This window comes from Cherax quadricarinatus, chromosome 3 (assembly GCF_038502225.1).
Source record: "Cherax quadricarinatus isolate ZL_2023a chromosome 3, ASM3850222v1, whole genome shotgun sequence".
Classification (NCBI taxonomy): Eukaryota; Metazoa; Arthropoda; class Malacostraca; order Decapoda; family Parastacidae; genus Cherax; species Cherax quadricarinatus.
In genome coordinates this window covers 64,633,655-64,657,687 of record NC_091294.1, presented here as the reverse complement: position 1 = coordinate 64,657,687, position 24,033 = coordinate 64,633,655, and the positions used below count along the sequence as shown (strand labels likewise).

The 24,033-nt window shown below is 39.3% G+C and overlaps 1 protein-coding gene across 5 annotated transcripts in view; it reads right to left on the bottom strand.

Annotated features, from left to right (window-relative positions):
* Positions 1 to 24,033, bottom strand: part of LOC128704660 (ecdysteroid-phosphate phosphatase) — a 111,273-nt gene that overhangs the window by 47,975 nt on the left and 39,265 nt on the right. For all 5 annotated transcript variants that reach the window (XM_070092071.1, XM_070092074.1, XM_070092050.1 and 2 more), the window contains one exon: positions 8,478 to 8,613. In XM_070092071.1, the coding sequence (XP_069948172.1) occupies positions 8,478 to 8,598 (121 nt within the window). In that variant the 5' untranslated portion in view covers positions 8,599 to 8,613. The remainder of the gene's footprint in view (positions 1 to 8,477; positions 8,614 to 24,033) is intronic.

Sequence of the window (24,033 nt, the reverse complement as noted above, 5' to 3'; positions counted from 1 at the left end):
GTACCAGTGTTCAAGAATTTTCAAAAATAATTTTGTTATTTTCTTATGAAATGGTAGAGAATCTTTTTCTGAAGGTAATAAAACAAAAAGTACGAAATTTGATGAAAATTGATAAAATTATCCTCTCACGAATTTTGATGTGTCTGCAATATTTACGCATTGGCGATTTTGCCTACTTTGACTCCCATTTTAGGCAAATACCTTATTCGAGTCAATCAAATTCTTAGCTATTTCACTAGCATTACTTCTATTCTATCGATCGAGCACATGAAATTGCCAACTCAGCTGTTTCAACTACAAAATAGTGTGATTGGAAAGTAGTAATTTGGCCAATTTAGTGCAAAGTTCAAAATATTCCAATTTCAAAATAAGGTCCAGAGTAAACAATGCAGGCATTCCTGGCACTAAACTAACATTTCCTCTGTTCATTAGTTACATTTTCAGGCTTTACAAATGAATTTCATTTTGATTTTTAATTCACATAATGAATTTTTATTTAAAGAAAAAAATAGAAGATTTACTGTCATGCAATATTGTAATAATTGTATAAATAATATCAGCACATTTGTGAACATATATTAGACCCACAAGCTGGTGTGTATTAGACGTGTGAAGTCATCTGTTTATTCTTCAACATCGGCAAAAATTTAACATTTCTGCTACTATGAGCTCAGTTTCAAGCCATTTTCAATATTAAAATCAATCAAAATCATCTCTATTTCTGTAATATACCTTCCATTCTATCAAATGAGACCAAGAAATTGCAAATACAACTATATTGTAATTATTGTAATCAAGGGGGAAGCGCTAAACCCGTAGGATTATACAGCACCTGTGGGGAGGATGGAACGTATTCAGGGTTAATTCAGGGAACTGGAGCATAGATCCAGTTCCCTAGATCAAGAGCCCCTCACCAGCATCAAGGAACCTTCCTTGAGGGGAAATACAACAATAAAAAACATACGAAAAAACACTGCAAAGTTGTTATTTTAATTGAAAATTACAGTCTCAGTTTTTTCTCTCATTATGCGCTGTGCTGCAGGATTTGTTTTATGTGGTGCACACATACCACATAGATGTATTCTCTCATATCTAGGCCAAAATTTACCACTCACAGCTTATCAGAGTGAGCTGAACTCATGGCATAGATCTACGGTTTGGACCCTCAACGTAAAGCCGTAGATCTACGGCACAGACCCTGAAAGAGTTAATCCGTTCCAGAGAGCTTATCTTTAACTGAATTTATCGTTATCCAAATTAATTTTCCCCATAGGAAATAATGGAAATCCAATTAACCCGTTTCAGACACCCAAAAGTATTAACAAAAAATATTTTTTTTAAAGATTAAATATAGATATACATACAGAAAACAATAACAAGCAAATATAAAGCACTAATAAAATGGATAAATGCACATTTAACATAACACTTACCTTTATTGACTCTTGTTGGTGTATGGAAGACAGGCAGGAGGCAAGAAGAAGGCAAGTTTATTATGCTTTGATATGACGCTAATATCGTCTCTATGGATTATTTATCTACCAAAATTCATCTAATATGCATAAACAATATTAACAGTTATCTTGGCCCAAAACATGATATCATGGCCATATGCAAAGCCACAGACAGGCTTAAGTCAGCTGCTGAAAGAGACAGAGTATACCAAGCACTTGACGTAGTCCTGCTCACGCCCACAGTGCCACCTGTGCAGCGTACAAACACACATGCTGCATCCGTCAAAGTGTCAGCAGCCAGCAGTACCCATCCTCAAACAAATACATGTAGGAAAAGTGCAAACAGTAAGAAGAAAGGTAAAAATCCATACCATTCACCACCACCTGCATCACCATCAAAATATGATGTGAAATGTTTCAACTGTGGTAAATGTGATCATTACAAGTCAGTGTATGAAACCTCAGTCTAAACCTCATGACTAGAGTAGCTCCAGTGATCAGCACCAAAACTCATACTACATGTATCACAGATCTTCAGGTCATCCCTCAGACAAGTGAAGTGCATAACAATAAAAATGCTTTCACAGGGGCTGATGTAGGTGCCAGCTCTTAGCTTGTCAATAAAGTTAGGAATCCTTAACTTGTCAAAAAAAAAAAAAACCTTGTCAAAAAAAAAAATAATTTGTTAAGTTATCCACCATTACAAGCAGGTGTTTATTACCCTTCTCTGAGGTCAAGAAGTTCATCAACAGATGTTTTCTCCCAGGGCTCCTTTTGTAATGGGATACATGAGAATGGGATTAGGACTGGAAATGGTGCCTGTGTGCTGGAGGCAGACAACACACTTATGCACAAGCTTTGCATTTCCACTGCCATTTTAGGCCAATAGAATTTCATTCTCACCTGTCTGACACTGCACTGTTTACCCTGATGTGCTGATCCTGGGATGTCATGAATCAACTTCAGAGTTGCAAGTATTAAGTATTCCGGGATCACCAACTGGTGCATGATTCTACCAAGATCCCCTAGTTTTGCCACACGGCACAGTACTCCTTGGCTGACAACCTAGTCCCTCAGAGGAACAGGTGATTTAACCTGCAACTTAGCAGCCTCCTTGTTCAGGAATCAAAGGATCATGAAGTTGGGCTCTCTAGGTCCTCAACAGAGAAAGCTGTCTGTACTAACAGACAGGAGGTAAGATGCCTGGGACAGGAGAAAAGATAGCTGAGACAGGAAATACAATTACTAAGATGTAAGGTATGATGGTTGAAACATTAGAAAAATTCCTCAGATAAAATGTAAGATGACAGAGAGCAAGAGAGCAAGAGAGCAAGAGAGCAAGAGAGCAAGAGAGCAAGAGAGCAAGAGAGCAAGAGAGCAAGAGAGCAGAGAGCAGAGAGCAGAGAGCAGAGAGAGAGAGAGAGAGAGAGAGAGACTGGACCTATCCTGGATAGATCTGTCATTTCAGCAGAGCCTTCAACATAGGAGGGATGTGGGTGGCCTTACTGTTATGTACAAGGCCAATAATGTCAAAGTACCACACTTGGATCCACTTCGAGGACAGCGTGAAACAAGCTTTTATGCCACAAGACGGGCAGAAAGTAGCAACTTCACTCTGGCTGTACCCTTCTCCAGAACATCACTCCATCTGAGATCATATATACCCAGGATGACTCGAGTATGGAACACATTCGTACAGCATAATGATGTCAACGAGATAAAGTTAGTTGATCACATGAAAATGCTGGCTCACAGATGGCTCCAACTTCATCCTGTTCCCTACTTGTATGTCTCATAATAATAAAAATGCTTTCAAATGAAGGTAACGGCTCTTAGCTTGCCAATAAAGTTAGGAATCCTTAACCTGTAAATAGCTTGTCAATAAAGCTAGGGATCCTTAACCTTGTCAAACCCTGTGTAAAAAAAAAGAAAGAGAGAGAGAGAGAAGGTAAGATGATAGAGATAATGGTTATAACTATGACCATAATTTTTAATGGAGTGCACTGTCAAGCCAGCAGAAGGCCTCAGTCAGATGAGAGTTAAATAATTTTAATAGAAGGTTAATAAAGGGCAACCATCTAGGGAGGTATTACTGGCCTGTCACATGACTGTGTAATGGAAATCTGTTAATCTTTTTTTTGTACTCTGTCACCAATGACAATGATTTTTCTTTCTCATAAAAATATAACATGATAGATAAATCTTAAAACTGCTTACTTTCCTATGTGCTTCTTAATACTTCGCAATCATCTAATTTTTTTATTTTTTTTTTTTATTATCACACTGGCCGATTCCCACCAAGGCAGGGTGGCCCGAAAAAGAAAAACTTTCACCATCATTCACTCCATCACTGTCTTGCCAGAAGGGTGCTTTACACTACAGTTTTTAAACTGCAACATTAACACCCCTCCTTCAGAGTGCAGGCACTGTACTTCCCATCTCCAGGACTCAAGTCCGGCCTGCCGGTTTCCCTGAATCCCTTCATAAATGTTACTTTGCTCACACTCCAACAGCACGTCAAGTATTAAAATTTGTCCTTTCCAATCTAAAAGACCTGTTCTGGGGAAGGTAATCCCTAGAACCACTAACATATTACAGATACCTCTTAATACTCAGTTTTAACATCTTTGAATATGCAAATTAGTGCACAATATTGCTGACTAGAGCAATAAGGATTGTTAAACAAATAAAGCAGATCAAGCTTGTTATTTTTCATTAACACATCAGCTGTTTCCCACCAACGACGGGTGACCTGGAAAAGAAGAAACACTTTCATCATCATCATCATCATTCACTTCATCATTGTCATGCCAGAAGCAGGTCTACACTACAGTTATAAAACTGCAACTTATCAACACCCCTCCTTCAGAGTGCAGGCACTGTACTTCCCACCTCCAGGTCTCAAGTCCAGCCTACCAGTTTCCGTAAATCCCTTCATAAATGTTATCTTGTTCACACTCCAACGGCATGTCCAGTACTAAAAACCATTTGTCTCCACTTGCTACTGTCTAGGAAGGGAACGAATGCTTGCTTTAAGTCCAAGGCCCTTGCACATGAAGCCTTTACACCCTCCCTCCAACCTTAACTAGGCCGACCCCTACCCTGCTTTAATTCTACTACAGATTTATAGGCTCTCCAAGTCATTCTATTTCATTCCATCCTCTCAATGTCCAAACCACCTCAGCTCTCTGAATAATACTTTTCATAACCCTGTACCTCATCCTAATTTCCAAACTATGGATTCTCTTGCATTATATTCGCACCACACATTGACCTCAGACATGACATCTCCACTGCCCCCAGCCTTCTCCTTGTTCCAACATTTACCACACATGTTTTACACCCAAGTAAGAGCACTGCTATGACTATACTCTCATGCATTCCCTTTTTTGCTTCCATGGATAATGCTCTTTGTCTCCACAGACTTCTCAGTGCACCACTTACCTTTTTCCCCTCATCAAATCCATAATTCACCTCGTCTTTCACAGACCCATCTACTGACAAGTCTACTCCCAAATATATGAATACATTCATTTCCTCCACAATCTCTCCCTCCAATCTGATATCCAATCTTTCATTACCTAAATTTTTTATCCTCATCACCTTACACTGTCCTATGTTCACTTTTAATTTCCTTCCTTTACATACCCTACCAAACTCATCCACCAACATCTGCAACTTCTCTTCAGAATCTCCCAAAAGCAGTGTCATCAGCAAAAAGCAACTTTGACAACTCCCACTCTGTGTTAGATTCTTTATCTGTTAACCCCACACCTCTTGCCAACACCCAAGCATTCACTGCTCTTCCAACCCCAGTGAAAAAATATATTGAACATCCATGGTGACATCACAGATCCCTGTCTAAAGCTTACTTTTACTGGGAAATAATCACCCTATCTATCCTCACTATCCTTGTAAAAACTCTTCACCGCTTTCAGTAACTGACCTATTCCATACATTTGCAACATCTGCCACATTGTCCCCCATCCACCCTATCATATGCCTTTTCCAAATCCATAAATGCCACAAAAACCTCTTTACCTTTATCTAATACAGTGGACCCCCGGTATACAATATTAATCCGTTCCTGAGAGCTCATCATATGCCAAAATTATCGGAAGGCGAATTAATTTTCCCCATAAGAAATAATGGAAATCAAATTAATCCGTGCAAGACACCCAAAAGTACTATGAAAAAAAAAAGTTTTACCACATGAAATATTAAGTTTAATGCACACAAACTGAAGAAGACATGCACAGTTAGCAGTACTCTACTAACAACAGAATACATGACGCTTACCTGTAATGAAGATCTGGTGATGATTGATGGGATGGGAGGAGGGGAGAGTGTCGAAGTTGTTAATGTTTAGAAGGGGAATCCCCTTCCATTAGGACTTTAGGTAGCAAGTCCTTTTCTGGGGTTACTTCCCTTCTTTTAATGCCACTAGGACCAGCTTGAGAGTCACTGGACCTATGTTGCACAACAAATCTGTCCATAGAGCTCTGTACCTCCTGTTCCTTTAAGATTTGTCTAAAATGGGCCACAACACTGTCATTGTAATAGTCACCAGCATGGCTTGCAATAGCTGTGTCAGGGCAATTTTCATCCATAAAGGTTTGCAGTTCAACCCACTTTGCACACATTTCCTTAATTTTTGAAGTTGGCACAATGGCATAGGCTTCTCAGGGTTAACCCCAAACCCTTCAAAATCTTTCTTAATTTCCATACTAATTCTCACCCTTTTTACCACAGGGTTGGCACTAGAAGCTTTCTTGGGGCCCATGGTGACTTATTTTGCAGAAACAAGCACCAAAAACACTGTGATAATATGGAATGTACTGAATGTATGCTTAGATGCGAGCACACTGGATGGCTTGTAAACACTGGCACGCATGGGGCAGTTCAGGCCTCACGTGTACGCATCCCGGACGAATCGCATGTAGCGGGTTTTTTAACGAGTGGCGAGGCAAAATTTTTGCGTTAAAATGTATCGTATACCGGATTTAACGTATACGATGCCATCGTATACCGGGGGTCCACTGTACTGTTCACCTATATGTTTCACTGTAAACACTAGATCTACGCACCCACTACCCTTCCTAAAACCTCCTTGTTCCTCTGCAATCCTGCTCTCCCTCTTTCAATAACAACTATCATACACTTTACCAGGTATACTCAACAGGATTATTCCCCTATAATTCTTAAACATTCTTTTGCCCCCTTTGCCTTTATACAAAGGAAATAAGCATGCTCTCTGCCAATCCCTAGGTACCTTGCCCTCTTCCATATACTTATTAAATAAAAGCATTAACCACTCCAAAACTATGTCCCCACCTGCTTTTAACATTTCTGTCTTCATCCCATCATTCCCAGCTGTTATATCCCCTTTCATTCTACCCACTGCCTCATGCACTTCTCCCACATTCACAACTAGCTCTTCATCACTCCTATATGATGTTATGTCTCCCTGCCCAATACCAAAACCACAGCACCTCTATCTTCATTAACATTTAATCACTTGAGGGTCTATGCAGTTGTTTTACGTGTTTGAAGCCAGGGTCTGTGCCACTGTTCCAAGGCGTGAGGTTAGCTCACTCAGATAAGCTGTGAGCAGTAAATTTGGGCCTATATATGAGAGAATGTGTATTTGGTAAGTGTGCATCATGTAAAAAAAATCCTGAAGCACACAGTGAATGGAAAAACTGACCGTGTTTTGGGATTAAAACAGTAACTTTGTGGTGTACTTTCATCTTGTTTTTATGGTTGTATTCAGTTTTTTTGGTCTCATTTGATAGAATGGAAGATATATTACAGAAAAAAAGATGATTTTGATTGGTTTTAGGTTTGTAAATAGTTTGAAGCTGAGCTCAAAGTAGGGGAAATTTTCGATTATTGCTTATGTTCAAGAGTAAACAAATCATATCAAGCATCCAATACACATCAACTGGTGGGTCTAACATGTGTTCAAGAAGGCACTGATATTATTTATTCAATTATTACAATACTGCATAACAGTAAATCTTCTATTTTTGAGTGTGAATAAAAATTCTTTGTGTGAATAAAAATTCTTTGTGTGAAGAAAAATTCTTTGTGTGAATAAAAAATCAAAATGGAATTCATATGTAAAGCATGGAAACATAACTAATGAACAGAGGAAATGTTATTTTAATACCAGGAATGCCTGCATTGTTTATTTTGGACCCTATTTTGAAACTGGAATATTTTGAAATCTGTGTGAAATTGGACAGATTATCAATTTCTGATTACTTTACTGGGTAGTTGACATAACTGACTGGGAGGTTTCTTGTCCTGAATTGCTAAAATGGAAGGCAAACTAGCAAAACAGCTAAGAATCTGGTCAACTAGAACAATGTAATGGGCCAAAAATAGGAATCTAAGTGGGCAAAATCACTGATGCATAAATATCACTGACACAGCATAATTCGTGATAGTGTAATTTCATCATTTTCCATCAAATTTCATATTTTTTGTTATATTACCTTCAGAAAAAGACTACCATCTCATAAGAAAAAATAATTTTTTTTTTTTTTTAAATTCTTGGACCCTATGAACAAGCTTTAGGTTGGGGGACTGGACCCTCAAAGGGTTAACAGTTCCTCAAAATATTCCCTCCATCTCCCCTGACTCTCCATCTAATAATCCTTCTCTTTCCTATCTAACTGTCAAATCTATTTGTTCCCTAGGCTTCCTCAACTTATTAATCTCATTCTAAAACTTTTTCTTGTTCTCAACAAAATTTGTGGATAGCATTCATGCAATCTTTCATTTGCTTTCCTTTTACATTCCATCACCACTCTTTCTTAACCTCTCTTTTTCTCTCTATATTCTCCTCCCTCCTTGTATCAGGTTTATATTTTAATACATTTCACTTAGGCTTTGAGTTTTTCCACTCTGAATGAAATATCATTTGAAATAAAGGCATCCCCTACATTGTCTTTAAACTAGTTCAAGAATATTTTGTACTCTGCATAACATAGATTATAGACAATAAATAAAACATACCTGTCTCATCAAAGCACAAGCGTGTCCAGTCACCAAAAGTGAAATCAACTCTTTCTCCATGTCTGGCAATAATAATTTTGCGTGGCCCATCAATAAGAAATTTGTGGAGAGACTCTTCCATTTCTGGCTTCTTAGCCTGAAAAACATTCCATGAGAGAAAAGCATAAGTAAAAAAATATATGACAGTCATAGATGGTACTCAACTCTTAACATAATGGGACTCAGTTGGCATGACTGGTTCCATGTTGCAATATCTGCAGAGGTCGGGACCCCTGCTCTAATTATTTTTATTAATATTATTGGGAAGCACTAAACACATCATAATTATACAGCTCTCCTGCTCTCAAACTTGCTCTCAGGGTCGAAGAATTAAAAAAAAAATTAATCAGTATATTTTTGTGGGTGTAATAAAACAAAAGCAATAAATTTTCCCACAAGTACTTTCCAAGATACAGTGAACCCTCCCTTTTCATTGGGCTCTGTTTTCGTAAAAATATTGGCTCTGTTTTCGTTACTTTCCTCCGTTCTCGTAGGTACCTGTCCGAGTGCCATGCAGACACAAAGCCTCCCACACACATTCTGAGGCAATGTCACTTTGTTTCTCAGCGAGTGAACATTATTCTGCGAGGTCATAGGAACATTTCGTAATAATTGTTTTTTTGCACTTGTTTATTCTGTGTGACTGCTAAATAAGCCACCATGATAGAATTCAAGAAAGAACTCATAGCAAAGTACCAAAGTGGAGGAGGAAGACGGGAGAATGTGCCTTCTTCAGTGATTCTACGATATGCATGATACTAAAGCAGCAGGAGTCGATAAAGGCTATAGCGCCAGCCAGAGATAAAGTGTAGCATTAACAGTGTAGCAAGTAAGTTCAGTGATTAAGCGATAGAAAAAGGATGACACGAAACTCCTCCAATGTTGTTGGAGGTATAAAGGGCCACTGAGAACATATGCTGCCCTGCATATCTTTCACCACCCTAAACCTCTGCCAGCATCTCCTCCATCAAGCTAATTAAATTAACATCTCCTCTAAGATAAGTGTAAATATTTCTTATTTATAAAGTGTAAATATTTATTAATAAAGTGTAAATATTTCATATTTATAAATTACAGAAAATGTTTCAGCGTGATTAATGGTGGTGGCCTCTGCTGCTGCCGCCACCACCACCACTATATGTACGGCTTATGCTGTCAGTGGCCTTTATAAACCCAACAACAACAACACACTCGTCATATATGTAATGACATATTTTAACCCTTTCAGGGTCCATGTCGTAGATCTACGGCTTTATGTTGAGGGTCCAAACCGTAGATCTACGCCATGAGCTCAGCTCACTCTGATAAGCTGTGAGCGGTAAATTTGGGCCTAGACATGAGAGAATACATTTAAGTGGTATGTGTGCACCACATAAAACAAATCCTGCAGCAAACAGTGCATAATAAGAGAAAAAAAGAGAGACCGTAATTTTCGATTAAAACAGCAACTTTGCAGTGCTCTTTCATGTTTTTTATAGTTGTATTTGCAATTTCTTAGTCTTAGTTGATAGAATGGAAGATATATTACAGAAATAGAGATGATTTTGATTGGTTTTAGTACTGAAAATGGCTTGACACTGAGCTCAAAGCAGCAGAAATGTTAAATTTTTGTCGATGTTCAAGAGTAAACAAATGACTTCACACGTCTAATACACACCAGCTGGCGGGTCTAATATATGTTCACAAATGTGCTGATATTATTTATACAATTATTACAATACTGCATGACAGTAAATCTTCTATTTTTTGGTTTGAATAAAAATTCATTCTGTGAATTAAAAATCAAAATGGAATTCATTTGTAAAGCCTGAAAACATAACTAATGAACAGAGGAAATGTTACTTTAGTGCCAGGAATGCCTGCATTGTTTATTCTGGACTCTATTTTGAAATTGCAATATTTTGAACTTTGCACTAAATTGGCAAAAATTACCAGTTTCCATTCACTTTATTTTGTAATTGAAACAGTTGAGTTGGCGATTTCTTGTGCTCAGTCGATAGAATAGAAGTAATACTAGTGAAATAGCTAAGAATTTGGTCGACTGGAATAAGGTGATTGGCCTAAAATGGGAGTCAAAGTCGGCAAAATCGCCGATGCATAAATATCGCTGACACATCAATATTCGCGAAAGCATAATTTCGTCAATTTTCCATCAAATTTCGTACTTTTTGCTTTATTACCTTTAGATAGTGTGCCTGGCAATTTAAGTTATAGCACAGTCTTTCCTGTACTGAAGTACTGAAGAGGGACACATTTCTGGGTGAAAAAGCTTACAGGAAGGGAGTCTGCATTTTCCTGTTGTCATATGGGCACGGCATTTTCTAGGGTGGTCAAAGTTGCACGTCCCATGTGTTTTTCCAGATTTCCCATGCCTACAGATACCAAGTGCATAGTATGTGCACAGGCTTGGTTTCCATTTGCCTTGGGTTTCTGTGACTGTATTCCCTGTTGGTGCATGTTTACCTGTCTCTTTCCTATCCTCACTAGAAATTTTGAGAGAAAAAAAAAAAAAAATTCTTACAGAATTAAAGAGTACATTTTTGTGAAGGTAATAAGACAAAAAAAAAAATCTGATCAGTACTTACCGAGATACAGTGCCAAGAAGTTTACCCATAATGACCGGGTGGCGGCAACATTGACGATTTCCACATACGCACATTACTTTATTTAACGTTTTTTGTAGTTTTTTTCTTTTCTAATTTTTTTCTTTTCCTACTAACATTTGGGGCCTGAGAGACCAATACTGTATATAATGTATATATATAAACTCACTGTATTGAACACAATAACCGCACTAAAGTTATTATCATATTATTGTTTACCACTTTTGTTTATTACAATAAACATGCACAAATCTTGTATAATACTAATGTTCTATCATATATTTACATATTTACAATCACTGGACATGGTTTTAGAACTGCTGAAGCTTGTGGAACTCCTTGAAACAAGGCACCGTACAAAGAGGCACCTTACATTCCTAACACATAAACTGAGTGTCTTTGCGTCTTTGTTGCCGTCGTTTTGTTTGTGCACAGACAATGCATTTCTTCTGAGCAAATTTCTTCTTAGTTGTAGGAAGCTGTATTATGAAATGATCACCTTCCCTCCTCAAACGCTTGGGTATATTCTGAGGAATTCGAGGACCTTGTTGTATACCAGGTGTTGTTACCTGGTACTTCATTATGAGTTGTCTGACAACAGACAAACAAAATTCACCATACGGTGGTCTGTTGCCAGTCTTCATTTGGTACATATTATATGCATTGAGCATTTAAATGTCCATGAGATGGAAGAAAAGTTTCATGTACCACTTATAACTCTTACGAACACAATCAACAAAGCCAATCTGTATGTCACATTTGTCAACCAAGCGCATGTTTTGTGTATAATCAATCACTGTCACTGGTTTTTTAATATGTTCATTAGTCACTCCATCAACTTTGCCACTGTCTTGCATTTCGTTACGGTGAATGGTTGTCAGCAATGTGACATCTCGTTTGTCATGCCACCGTAATGCCATGATGTCATTGGTAGTAAACACCTGCACGTCATCACCACGAGCACCTGCGTTGTACCTGGGCATATATTTATGATTAGAACGCATTGTGCCACACACATATGTCTTGTTCACTCGCAAGAAATCACTGAGTAAAGGGCTTGTGTACCAGTTATCGGTATATGATGCATGCCCCTTACCAAGATAAGGTGCCATCATGCTTCTCACTACGTCACCTGAGATACCCAATAACATCTTGGTATCTTTCAATGTTTTACATCCAGTGTATACAACAATATCCAATACTAGGCCTCTGTCACAGTCACAGAGAATAAACAGTTTTACCTTTGTAACTTGTCATGATTGTGACTAGACCTACCTGGAGTTCATTACCTTTGTAAATTGTGAGTTCATTACCTTTGTAAATTGTGAGTTCATTACCTCTGTAACTTGCTCAGCTATCAAAACTTTGGAGTCCTGTCCCTGGACCAATTATGTACCTCTGTAATCTTTTGACTACCGCCCACAGGATGGGTATGGGCTGCATAATAAACATATTAAACTAACTACCAAAGCGTTTCCTCTTGCTCGGTATATACTGCTTGAATGACAGCCTACCTATGAACAAAATCAAAGACTCGTCAATTACAAGATTCTTGAATGGATAGAAGTACATGTTGAACTTTTGTTTGAGATACATAAAAACATTTCTAATCTTGTATAACCTGTCACTTCTGTCAGGCCTGGTTTTGTCAGAGAAGTGCAACATACATAACAGTAAGATAAACCTGTTCACTGGGATGATTTCACTGAAGACCGGGGTAGAAATTAGCCGATCTGTGGACCAGTATGCTTTTATATTATGCTTATAGACATGAGGTATAAGCATTATTGTTGCAAAAAGCAAATACATTTCTGCAACAGTCATCTCTTTCCACCGGTGTAGTCTTGACTGTGGTGATATGATCGTATTTGCCATGGTGTACTCAAAATACAGTGGTCCCTCGTTTTTCGTAATTAATCTGTTCCTGGAGGAGCTTCTATAAACGAAATTTACGATTTGCGAATCAATTTTCCCCATAAGAAATAATGTAAATACAATTAATCCGTTCCTGACACCCAGAAGTATTAAAACAAAAAATTTTTTTACATGAAATATACATGTAGTACATAAACAATACAATGGGAAATGATGAATAAAACATTAACAGCATAATACTTACCTTTATTGGAGATTCTTCTTAGTGTATGGGAGACTGGAGGAGGAGAGACATTGGATTGTTTACAGTTTGGAAGGGGAATCCCCTTCCAGCAACACCTCAGGTACCAATTGCTTCTCTGGGGTTGCTTCTCTTCTCTGTTTCTTAATGCCACTAGGACCACCTTGAGTCACTCTAGTCCTGTCTCGCAAAGTAACTGTGGAGAGAGCTCTGTTTCTGGCGTCTCTAACACTTCCCTAAAATGACCCAAGACTTTGTCACTGTACATATTTCTCACCTTCTTTACCACAGGCTTGGCACTAGGAGCTTTTTTTGGAGCTATGGTAGCTTATTTAGTACCTGCAAGCACTAAAATGAGTGGAATATTATGAAATATTTCATAGGAGCACTTGAGGGGACCTTCACTCACTGGTAAACAATGCCAGACTGGCTGGGTAGGGAGGCCTCCCCGGCTCACACCGTGCGTACGCGTCCCGGACGAACTACTATTCACGAGTCAACCTATGAAAAGCGAGTCCATGTTTATACGAAAATACCCCTATGATTGGCGAAATTTACGATTGCCAAGAACTACGAAAAGCGAGGGACCACTGTACTTGTTACTTTCCCTGGCAATAGTTTCCATCAAGGGCTGGTCAAAGAATATTTTAAAAAATTCCAGTTCATTGGCCGTGGTTCCAAGGGGACAAGTAGGTAGAATTCCACTTTGAGAGTCATCAAAGTGGTGGGGCTTGGGAACAAAACTGAGATTTTGCTGCCAATCCCAGATACAGTTTGCTGGTGGATACTGGACATCATAGGCTGGTTGTGAGGGTAGTTGTGGTTGTGGTGGGCTGGTGGCTGACGCTCCGCTTTGTCCTTGAACTGAGGAGTCAGCAGCGTGGGTCCCAGCCTGGGCTGGTGAGTCACACATGGCCATGGCACTACCATCACCACTACCACCAACTACTGATGCCTGTGGTCTATCCATGCCAAGTGTAGTGACATCATCCTCACTTTCACTGTCTATTCCTGGTGTAAGGCCACAGGATGTACTCTGGGATGTACTCCGTCCCCTGGGCACTGCATAGGGTACACTACCCGAGCGCATGCGGCGGCGTACATACCGAAGCTTCACTGGTGAATATGTTTCCTCGCTATCACTACTCGAATGATCGTCAAGAGCAACAAAATCACAATTCACGTCACTATCATCATCATTACTAAAGTCAGAAGCCTGGCCACGCAAAAATAAGTTTTCTCTTATGATGAGGTACAACTGACCGTGACTGAGGAGTGCCCACACCAGAGGTAGAAGGTTGAAGATTGTCAGGGTTTTCTGTGTTATTATCGATATCCTGGTCATTCCTTTCGGTCACTAACTGATCAAAGCCAAAGAGTTCGTCTTCATTTCCACTTCCATCAGAGTCAGAACTATCAGATAGGAAGAGGAGAGTCCAAATTTTCCTTGGAGCGAGAGCTGCCTTGCGACGAGGCATGATGAACAAAGGTAACAGAGCCGGCGTTCCCACAATGCTATGTGGGCGCCTAGAATTTTTATTTATGGTGTACACCCACCACGCAGACCCGTTCCCCCACATGTAGGCCTATGAGCGTTTTAGTGCTAAATTTGACGCTGCTAGAATTTTGGCGTAGATCTACGGTTTGGACCCTGAACGTGAAGCCGTAGATCTACGGGACGGACCCTGAAAGGGTTAACAGTAATTGCCATTACTACACTGCTAGTCAGGTTAAAACACTACTCAGTGCCAGCAACAACATTACAGTCTACAACTTTCATTATTTTTACTGAAACCTGGCTCATACAAGATTTGACAGACATATTTACCATACCTGATTACACAACCATACATAACTGCAGGGCTAACCAACCAGGAGGCACTACCATCTATTACTCTGGTGAACTGGGATGTATGAAATCTACTTGCACAAGGGACGACAATGGCGAATATATAATAGCTAAATTCACATCAAAAAACCTTAAGCAACCTATAACAGTTGGAGCAGTCTACAGACTACCACAGACAAATATGTACTTACATTTTTAGTAGTAACCTTAGAAACATGGTAACTGAGTCAGAGTTGAATAAACACCACCCAATACTTACAGACTTCAACATGAACCTCATCCAAACAATTGACCCTCCAGTAGTTGATTTCACAAACACTATGAAAAACGGCTTGCTGCTACCTTCTATAACTAAGTCAACAAGAATCTCTGAGCGAAGTGCCTCATTATTTGACCATATCTGGACCAACACGATATCCCCACTACAAGCATGTATACTCACAGACAACACTACAGATCACTACCCTACCTTTCTCATAACCAACTTATGTAAACTGCCTCACGGCTCGAGAAAGATCTCATTTTGCCTGCATGACGAGACATCTGTAAATAATTTCATATTAGCACTAGGTGACACTGATTGGCAGAGAGAGCTAGCTGACAGCAACAATATTGACAAAGATGTCAAAACTTATTTACATAAAACCCTAAACCTCTATAACAAGCAATGTCTGATCAGAATGAAGCAGATCACTGAAAAGAGACTAAATAGCCCATGCCTAACAAATAGTATCCTCAAATATATTGATAAAAAGCACCAACTTGAAAATCTGTTCAGATTAGGCCTGATTACTAAAGAACTGGCTAAACAATACACATCAATACTCACAAAACTAATATGAAAATCAAAGCAACTGTATTACGAAAATAGATTTATTTATATAAAAGGTGATATGAAATACCTGGCAAACCCTCTCCAAAATTTTGGGCTCTAGGAAACCCTCTGGAAACGGAGATATAAACTTAACTACACCAGATGAACCTCACATACAGCCTATAGACACGGCCAACAAATTTAATGTCTTCTCTACAGTAGGATCAAAGCTAGCAAGTAAAATTCCTAGCTCAAATACCCAGCCGAAAGAATACCTCACTGGCAACTACCCAAATACTCTACAGTGGACCCCCGGTCCACTGTAGAGTATCCGGTATTCGATGCATTATATCGCAAAAAATTTTCCTCGGTATTCGATTGAAAATCCGGTATTTGATACAATTCATACGAGACCTGTCCATGTGTGGCCAGAACTGCCCCATGTGTGCCAGTGTTTACAAGCCAGCCAGTGTGCGCGCATCTAAGGATACATTCGGTACATTCCATATTATCCATATTATCACTGTGTTTGGCGCTTGTTTCTGCAAAATAAGTCACCATGGGCCCCAAGAAAGCTTCTAGTGCCAACCCTGTGGTAAAAAGGGTGAGAATTAGTATGGAAATTAAGAAAGATTTTGAAGGGTTTGGGGCTAACCCTGAGAAGCCTATGCCAGTTGTGGAATCCATTGTGTCTACTTCAAAAATTAAGGAAATGTGTGCACAGTAGGTTGAAGTGCAAACCTTTATGGATGAAAATCACCCTAACACAGCTATTGCAAGCCATGCTGGTGACTATTACAATGGCAATGTTGTGGCCCATTTTAGACAAATCGCAAAGGAACGGGAGGTACAGAGCTCTATGGACAGATTTGTTGTGCGACAGAGGTCCAGTGACTCTCAAGCTGGTCCTAGTGGCATTAAAAGAAGAAGGGAACTAACCCCAGAAAAGGACTTGCTACCTCAAGTCCTAATGAAAGGGGATTCCCCTTCTAAACACTAACACCTCTCTCCTCCTCCCATCCTATCAATCATCACCAGATCTTCATTAAAGGTAAGTGTCAATTATTTTATTGTTATTGTAATCATTCTATTGCATTAAACTTAATATTTCATGTAGTAAAATTTTTTTTTTTCATACTTTTGGGTGTCTTGTACGGATTAATTTGATTTCCATTATTTCTTATGAGGAAAATTGATTCGGTTTTCGATATTATCGGTATTCGATGAGCTCTCAGGAACGGATTAATATCGAATACCGGGGGTCCACTGTATATTTAGCTCCAACTAATTCTACTGGTCTCACTCATCATTAAATCATTAATAAAACAAAGCAGGAGATCTAGATAACATGCCACCATTTATAAATAAAAAAGCTGCATATGTGCTGTCACCCATTACTGCAACAATATTTAACAAATCTGTAGTGTCCTCAACCTTCCCATCTATACTCAAGACAGCAAGGGTTACCCCGATCCTCAAAGGAGGTGATCCAACTGACTTGAACAACTACAGACCAATAAAAAACTTGCCCTTACTTTTTAAAATATTCAAAAAAATACATGTAATACACAAATGACTTTACTCCTACCTTATATCCAACAACATACTTAACCCATGCTATTTTGGGTTTAGACCAAAAAAAAGTAGGAATAATGCTATTATACAAATGATTGAACTAATATATACAGCCCTCGATAAAAATGTATAGCCTCTGATGTTCTTCATTGGCCTATGAAAAGCATTTGATAGAGTGGACCACAATCTCCTGCACCTAAAACTAAATCATTATGGCATCAGAGGGCATTCCCTTGATTACCTAGAATCTTATCTTAACGACAGACAACAGTATGTACAGTGGAACCTCTGTTTTTCTTTTTTTGCCCTGGTTTTCACTGAATTCGGTTTTCAACTACTTTTTTCGTCCAAATTTTGTCCCAGTTTTCATTCATCACCTCAGGTTTCATCGAATTGACAGTGGTCCGCCGTACCGAACATGTCCACCTGCGCCCACACAAACCATCCCACGCGTTCTGAGTCAGTCTGGCTTTCTTTCTCATCGGTAGAGGGTGGTAGTGATGGTGGTAGAGGGTGGTAGTGATGGTGGTAGAGGGTGGTAGTGATGGTGGTAGAGGGTGGTAGTGATGGTGGTAGAAGGTGGTAGTGATGGTGGTAGAGGGTGGTAGTGATGGTGGTAGAGGGTGGTAGTGATGGTGGTAGAGGGTGGTAGTGATGGTGGTCGAGGGTGGTAGTGATGGTGGTCGAGGGTGGTAGTGATGGTGGTAGAGGGTGGTAGTGATGGTGGTAGAGGGTGGTAGTGATGGTGGTAGAGGGTGGTAGTGATGGTGGTAGAGGGTGGTAGTGACGGTGGTAGAGGGTAGTAGTGACGGTGGTAGAGGGTAGTAGTGATGGTGGTAGAGGGTAGTAGTGATGGTGGTAGAGGGTAGTAGTGATGGTGGTAGAGGGTAGTAGTGATGGTGGTAGAGGGTAGTAGTGATGGTGGTAGAGGGTAGTAGTGATGGTGGTAGAGGGTAGTAGTGATGGTGGTAGAGGGTAGTAGTGATGGTGGTAGAGGGTAGCAGTGATGGTGGTAGAGGGTAGTAGTGATGGTGGTAGAGGGTAGTAGTGATGGTGGTAGAGGGTAGTAGTGATGGTGGTAGAGGGTAGTAGTGATGGTGGTAGAGGGTAGTAGTGATGGTGGTAGAGGGTAGTAGTGATGGTGGTAGAGGGTAGTAGTGATGGTGGTAGAGAACCTCTCCTCCCTCTCCCCTACTTGCCATCTTCCATACACCAACAAAGTCTTCAATAAAGGTAAAAGTAATGTTAACCCTTTGACTGTTTTGGTCGTATATATACGTCTTATGAGCCACTGTTTTTGACGTACATATACACAGAAATTCTAGCGGCTTCAAATCAAGCAGGAGAAAGCTGGTAGGCCCACATGTGAGAGATTGGGTCTGTGTGGTCAGTGTGCACCATGTAAAAAAAATCCTGCAGCACGCAGTGCATAATGAGAAAAAAAAAACTCCGACCATTTTTTTAATTAAAATGCCGAATTTGTGGTCTATTTTCGTGGAGTGTTTATGGCTGTACTCTCGTTTTCTTGGTCTCATTTGATAGAATGGAAAACATATTATAGAAATAGAGGTGATTTTGATTGGTTTTACTATAAAAAGAACCTTGAAATGGAGCTCAAAGTAGGGGAAATGTTTGATTTTTGCCGATGTTCAAAAGTAAACAAATGATGTCATTGTCCAATAAATGTCCAACTAGCCATTCTAATATGCAGTCCTGAATGGGTTGACATTATTTGTACAATTATTATAGTATTGCAGTAGTCTGCATAACAGTAAATCTTCTATTTTTTCTTTGAATAAAAATTCAAAATACAAAGTAAGAGGGGCCCTGAGATGTGACTGATGAACAAAGAAAATGTTATTTTAGAGCCAGGAATGTCTGCATTGTTCATTCTGCAGATTATTTTCAAATTGTCATATTTTTTAATTTTCGTGAAATTAGCCAAATTGCAAATTTCTGACCACGTTACTGGGTAGTTGAAATCGATAAATGGGCAGTTTCTTGTACTCAATTGATAGAAAAAATGGAGTTCTAAAGAAATAGCTATGAGTTTGGTCGAATAGAACAATGGAATTAGCCGAAAATAGGGCTCAAAGTGGGCGAAATCACTGATTTGTAAATATCGCCAAGGTAGCCAAATTTGTGAGAGCGTAATTCTGTCAGTTTTCCATCAAATTTCGTTCTTTTGGTGTCATTACAATCGGGAAAAGATTCTCTATCATTTCATAAGAAAAAATAATTTTTTTTTTTTTTAAATTTTGCAACACCAGGAAACGCCTCAGGATTGGGAGTTGCGACAGTCAAGGGGTTAAATTTCATTCCCACATCCAACATATATCCAAGAAAATTTCCAAACCAGTAGGCATCCTTTTCATGATACAATGCTATGTACCACAAATGACACTCTTTAATATATCCTTACCTCACCTACGGTATTTGTGCCTGGGGATCAACCACAGCCGACCACCTTCAACCTTTAATAACTCAACAGAAAGCTGCTGTGCAGATGATTACCAGCTCCTGTGCTAGACAGCACACCCACCATTTTTCAAAAGCCTGAACATGCTAAATGTAAGAGACATGCACTTATAATATTGTGCCTACTACATATGCAGAACAGTAAATTCCACTATAAACCCTCCACTTAAACTTCTCCTTGATAGTTACAACAGAATGTAGTCACAATACAAGGAATAAGGCACTCATCACAACCCTCATGTCAGTCTCACACTATGCAAAAATGCAATGCACATAAAGGGCCCAAAGATCTGGAACTCACTGCCAGAACCAGTAAAGGATCCCCTGATACTTACAATACTAACCAAATCAACCAAAACAACTTCTAATTAGTTATATTATGTGACCTCTAGTCTTAAATATCTGCCAATTCATGAAATATTACTGCTTGAACCATTAATTAAGTTTTTATTATGTGCAACTTCAAGATTATTACTCTTATAAACCTCTACCTTGACTACCACATATTAGTATTAAGATTAAACAAGATTGTAATAAAGTGAACCACTATTATCTTGTCTAGTTTTAAGTAGTTACTATGTATTCAGATTAGTCTGCCCGAAATGCCCTGGCAAGATAGTGACTTTCTTTGCACTTAGCAAACCAAAATTATAATTACACATTGTAACCTTCACAAAGAAATAAATCTAGCTTTATATTCACAAAGTGACCATGAGCCATTTTACCGGGGCTGCCCCACCTGAAATGGTAAACAATCTCTATAAATTGGAGTACAGTATACTTTATAATTACAATGTACAATTTGGGTGATTGGCATATATAACTACAGTAAGCCTCTTGTTATGCAAGGCATATTTGCCATCCTTAAAAGTTAATTATGATTACACAATTATATAAGAATAAGAATACACAGTTTTTAAAATACTGGAGGTGTTTAGTAATTCAATAAAAAAGTACAAACATTGATGTATTAGAGATGAAGCTAGGTATGCGAGATGAAGGAATGATTGCAGATGAATGGTTCAGAGAAATGACACGTTGAAAAATTAGACACATGTGCAACTCTTGGGTATCTTTATTGAGGAAACGTTTTGCCACACAGTGGCTTCATCAGTCCATACATAGGAGAAACTTGAAGAACAGGAGTAGAATGAGGTAATCAAGTCCCTCAACCTTGTGTCGATGTGGTCAGTCCATCAATCTTGAATAGAATACGGCATATGTGCGGAGAAGCAGCTTATAAACCGTAGGCAGGAGAGGTGCAGCAGTCGTAGGTGGTGTCACATTTGTCCAATGTGGAAGTAGGTCGTGCCCAAGGGTTAGGCAAGTGAAGAATTCCCAAGTATTAAGATCCCAAGAAGCTGCAGTGTCTGACAGGATTGCAGATGAATGGCTCAGAGAACCGATACATTGGACAAATGCGACACCACCTACGACTGCTGCACCTCTCCTGCCTACGGTTTATAAGCCGCTTCTACGCACATATGCCGTATTCTATTCAAGATTGATGGACTGACCACATGGACTCAAGGTTGAGGGACTGATTACCTCGTTCTACTCCAGTTCTTGAAGTTTCTCCTATGTATGGACTGATAAAGCCACTGTGTGGCAAAACGTTTCCTCAAAGATACCCAAGAGTTGCACATGTGTCTAACTTATCATGAAGGAATGATAGACAAGGACAGGGTAATAGCAATCCCACTTTTTCCAGTTTAATGTGAACCTTAGCAACAGATACAGGTGTACCCACTGGCAGTGAATCTTATCATTAGCCTAAGTGATACAACCTGCAGAGATGCTGGATGGTGACTGGCAGCTCCCAGCTGGGTAGGTCTTGAGCTCAGCTATAGAAAATAGAAACCTACTGTGTTAAAAATGATAAAGAGAACTCCAGTACTAGTAAAAGGAAAGGAAACTATTACAGGTACCATCCGACTTACGACCGAGCTTGGCTCCGAACAACCGGTCGTAAGTCAAAATGGACGTAAGTCGAACCTTACTGCTGAATATCAACTTCACATTTTTGTAATGACTTTACTTTGTTGTTTTATTTTGGTATTTCATTTTTTACTTTACTTTTTATGCTGTCAGTGCTGTATTTTATACTGTAAGGTTTAGGATAAACACTGTGTACAGCACAAACAGTTTTTTATTTCCCAGAAATTTGGCATAAAAACACGGTCGTAAGTCAAGTGGTCGTATGTCGAGCAGGTCATAAGTCGGATGGTAGGTGTACTTGTCCTAATCATTCATTAAAACTCATACAAAGAAACCCACTTCATTCAAGCGAGTTTCTTTTTGTACCTAATAATATTTTATTACATTTGAACCACGTTATAATCTGTACACTGCATAAAAGAAGTGAAGTACAGTGGACCCCTGGTATACGAAGGCATCGGTATACGTTAAATCCGGTATACAATACATTTTAACGCAAAAATTTTGCCTTGGTTCGCGTTAAAAAAACCGGTATACGCGATTCATCCAAGACGCGTCCACATGTGGCCTGAACTGCCCAGTGCGTACCAGTGTTTACAAGCGAGCCAGCCAGTGTGCTAGCATCTAAGCATACATTCGGTACATTCCATATTATCACAGTGTTTTTGGTGCTTGTTTCTGCAAAGTAAGTCACCATGGGCCCCAAGAAAGCTTCTAATGCCAATCCTGTGGTAAAAAGAGTGAGAATTAGTATGGAAATTAAGAAAGATTTTGAAGGGTTTGGGGGCTAACCCTGAGAAGCCTATGCCAGTTGTGAAATCCATTGTGCCTACTTCAAAAATTAAGGAAATGTGTGCAAAGTGTGTTGAACTGCAAACCTTTATGGATGAAAATCACCCTAACACAGCTATTGGAAGCCGTACTGGTGACTATTACAATGACAACGTTGTGGCCCATTTTAGACAAATCGTAAAAGAACAGGAGGTACAGAGCTCTATGGACAGATTTGTTGTGCGACAGAGGTCCAGTGACTCTCAAGCTGGTCCTAGTGGCATTAAAAGAAGAAGGGAGGTAACCCCGGAAAAGGACTTGCTACCTCAAGTCCTAATGGAAGGAGATTCCCCTTCTAAACACTAACACCATCAACACTCTCCCCTCCTCCCATCCCATCAATCATCACCAGATCTTCAATTCAAATTCAAATTCCAAGTTTATTCTGTATAAGGATTACAATGCTGAGTTTACAGAATTTGGTTATTGTGTGGTTTACATATAGTAAAATACTAATTACAGAGGGGGCCACTAGAACATCTAGCATGGCTAGGCATTTCGGGCAGACTTAGATTAATTCTTAACTTTAAAATATTACAAATGATGAGGTAAGTTGGTATTATGGCTAAGTGACTAAATACTAGTTTGTGAGTTTAGCAATGTGAATGCTTTTGTTTTGGCACAATACATAGTTTCAGTATTGGAGTATCACAGGCCAACTTATGACTAGTTAGGATTCATTATTTTAAGATTGAGATTGATATTTCTGTTTATGGTCAAATGGGTGAGTGAGTGTAAGTGTGAACCACCAGGTGGTTTTCGTGTAATTAGCTGACGGGGTGTATCAGGGAGATAAGATGTTTTCTAATGGTAGTTTTGATGGTGATGAATGTGTCTGCAGTTCTAGAGTTTTCAGGTAGGGTGTTCCAGATTTTAGGGCTTTTGACATGCATTGAATTTTTGTAAAGGTTTAGTCGGACACAGGGAATGTCAGAGATGTTTGTGTCTGGTGTTATGCCTGTGGGTTCTGTCACAACTATCAAGAAAGCATTTAAGGCCAAGGTTAATATTGGAATTTAAGGTCCTGTAGATGTAGATTGCATAGTAGTAAGTGTGGATGTATTGAACAGGGAGTAAGTTTAGATCCATGAAGAGTGGGGGGGTGTGTTGCCAGGGATGGGATTTAGTGATTATTCTTACTGCGGCTTTTTGTTGGGTTATTATTGGCTTTAGGTGTGTTGCTGCAGTTGATCCCCAAGCACAATAGCATAGGTGAAGTATGGATAAATAAGCGAGTGGTATAGTGTGAGAAGGGCATTTTGCGGCACGTAGTATCGTATTTTGGAGAGGAAGAGGATCCAAACCGTTTTGGA